Consider the following 2387-nt stretch of genomic DNA (forward strand, 5'->3'; position numbering starts at 1 on the left):
ATCAAATAATTTATAAATCACACTTAAAGTATTAAGTTACTTACCTCTTCTCGCTTAATTCCTACTTCAGATAGGCGGATCAGGTTCACCTGTTAACATTTAATTAATTTCTTTGTAAATTTCAGAGCTAAGCAAAATCTAAAAATAATATTACTGGACACGGTCCAACAGGGCCCAGAGTTGGCCCATAATGGGCATGGCCCGATAGGGCCCACATCGAACACGGCCCAATGGGCCCGCATAGACCCGGCCCAATAGGGCCCCCAAGGTTGGCTTCTAATTGGTTTGTTTATGTAATAAATCTTTCCTATAGGGATCAAATACAAATTACAGAAGACCCTTTTTGTGAAATAATATACTGCCAAGAGCTTAACTGTAAAATTCCATTTATTGGCCAAATGGGTTCGGATTTCGGGTTCCGGGTTCCGATCTGAACTGGGTTTCGGGTTTCGGGTTTTTTTTCTTTTTTTTTCTTTCTTTTTTTTGTTTCGGGTTCCGGGTTCGAACCGGGCCCAAGTTGGGCCCGTAGTGAACAGGACCCGTGACAGGGCCCTTCTTCTTCCCCAAGCCCCCACGGACAGGGGAAGAAGATGAAGAGGAAGAAAGGACCCAGGGGGGAATCGGCGGGGTGGCCGGCCTGGGTGAACGGAGGCCACCTCACGGTCGCCCTTGCCCTGTTTGTCCCCCGGAGGAGCCGGAGAGGATCGCAATCGCGATCCTCTGTTTCGGTTCCTCCCGAATTGAATCGGGGCTGAAGTCGGCGAGGGCTGCCGACTTCAGCCCCGTATCTCACATTCACCCCCCCTAAAAAAAAATTTCGTCTTCGAAATTTAACATACCTTAGCTTGCAAAAAGGTCCGAATATTTTTTCTTCATCTCGTCCTCCAGCCCCCACGTAGCCTCTCGTTCTGAGTGATTGCTCCACTGAATCTTAACATAAGGAATCATGCGCCTCCTCAACACTTGTTCTTTTCTATCAACCACACGTACAGGCTGCTCAGGATATGTCAAATCTTCTTTAAGCTGTAGGGGAGCCACCTCTGCCACATGGCTCATATCTGGAATATACTTTCTTAACATGGAAACATGAAAAACATTGTGAACTCCAGACAGTGAAGGTGGGAGTGCCAATTTGTATGCCACAGCTCCTACTCTTTCCAGAATCTCAAAGGGGCCCACATAGCGTGGACTGAGTTTTCCACGTATTCCAAATCGCATCACCCCTTTAGTAGGAGACACTTTCAGAAACACATGATCTCCGACCTGAAATTCCAATTCCCTTCTTCTATTATCTGCATAACTTTTCTGCCTGCTCTGAGCTATCCGGAGGCGTTTCCTGATCAGCTAGATCTTCTCTACTGTTTGTTGCACAATCTCGGGGCCCATAATTTTTCTTTCATCAACATCATCCCAATAGATAGGTGATCTACACTTTCTTCCATATAGAGCCTCATAAGGTGCCATTTGAATACTTGCCTGGTAACTATTATTATATGCAAACTCAACCAAAGGCAAGTGACGGTCCCAAGAACCTTTCATATCCATTACACAAGCTCTTAGCATATCTTCCAAGGTCTGAATGGTTCTTTCTGATTGGCCATCAGTCTGAGGGTGGAAAGCTGTGCTGAAGCTCAGAGTGGTCCCCAAGGCTTTATGCAAATTACCCCAAAAGTGAGATACAAACCGCGAGTCCCTATCGAAAACAATGGATACGGGTACTCCATGCAACCTCACTATTTGTTCAATGTAGAGCTCTGCAAACTTTTCCAAGGTCATTCCTACTTTGAATGCCAAAAAGTATGCCGACTTTGTCAATCTGTCCACAATCACCCATATAGCATCATAACCTCTAAGAGTGCGGGGCAACCCGGAGACGAAGTCCATAGTGATGTGTTCCCACTTCCATTCAGGAAGTGGTAGGGGCTGCAACAACCCTGCCGGTCTTTGATGCTCTGCTTTAACTTGCTGACATGTCAAACACCGAGCCACAAATTGTGCAATTTCTCTCTTCATATTATTCCACCAAAATGTACCTTTTAAATCCTTATACATCTTAGTACCCCCAGGATGCACTGTATATCCAGTATTATGAGCTTCCCTCATAATTTCATTCTTTAAATCAAGTTATTTGGAATACAAATTCTGTTCCTGTATCTCAATGATCCATCCTCATGAAGTCTGAATTCTGATTGAGAACCTGATTCAATATCACTTCTAAGCTTTTGCAACTGAGGGTCATCTGCTTGAGCAATCCTGATCCTCTCTATCAAGGTAGGTTGGACACGTAGGTTTGCCAAAAGTGCATCAGGATCATGCCAACATGCCTCGATTTCTGCTCTTCTTAGATCTTCCAAAATTTTCCTTTGAGAGGTGAGTAAGGCAGCAAT

The 2387-nt window shown here is 44.8% G+C and overlaps 1 protein-coding gene across 1 annotated transcript; it reads right to left on the reverse strand.

The window, feature by feature from the left end:
* Window positions 1-840: 840 nt before the first annotated feature.
* LOC120106534 lies at window positions 841-1218 on the reverse strand. The gene has a single exon (XM_039119488.1). The coding sequence runs from the start codon at window positions 1216-1218 to the stop codon at window positions 841-843; it is 378 nt and encodes a 125-aa protein (XP_038975416.1).
* Window positions 1219-2387: the final 1169 nt, after the last annotated feature.

The sequence above is a fragment of the Phoenix dactylifera genome, unplaced genomic scaffold, assembly GCF_009389715.1.
Source record: "Phoenix dactylifera cultivar Barhee BC4 unplaced genomic scaffold, palm_55x_up_171113_PBpolish2nd_filt_p 000561F, whole genome shotgun sequence".
NCBI classification, from domain to species: domain Eukaryota; kingdom Viridiplantae; phylum Streptophyta; class Magnoliopsida; order Arecales; family Arecaceae; genus Phoenix; species Phoenix dactylifera.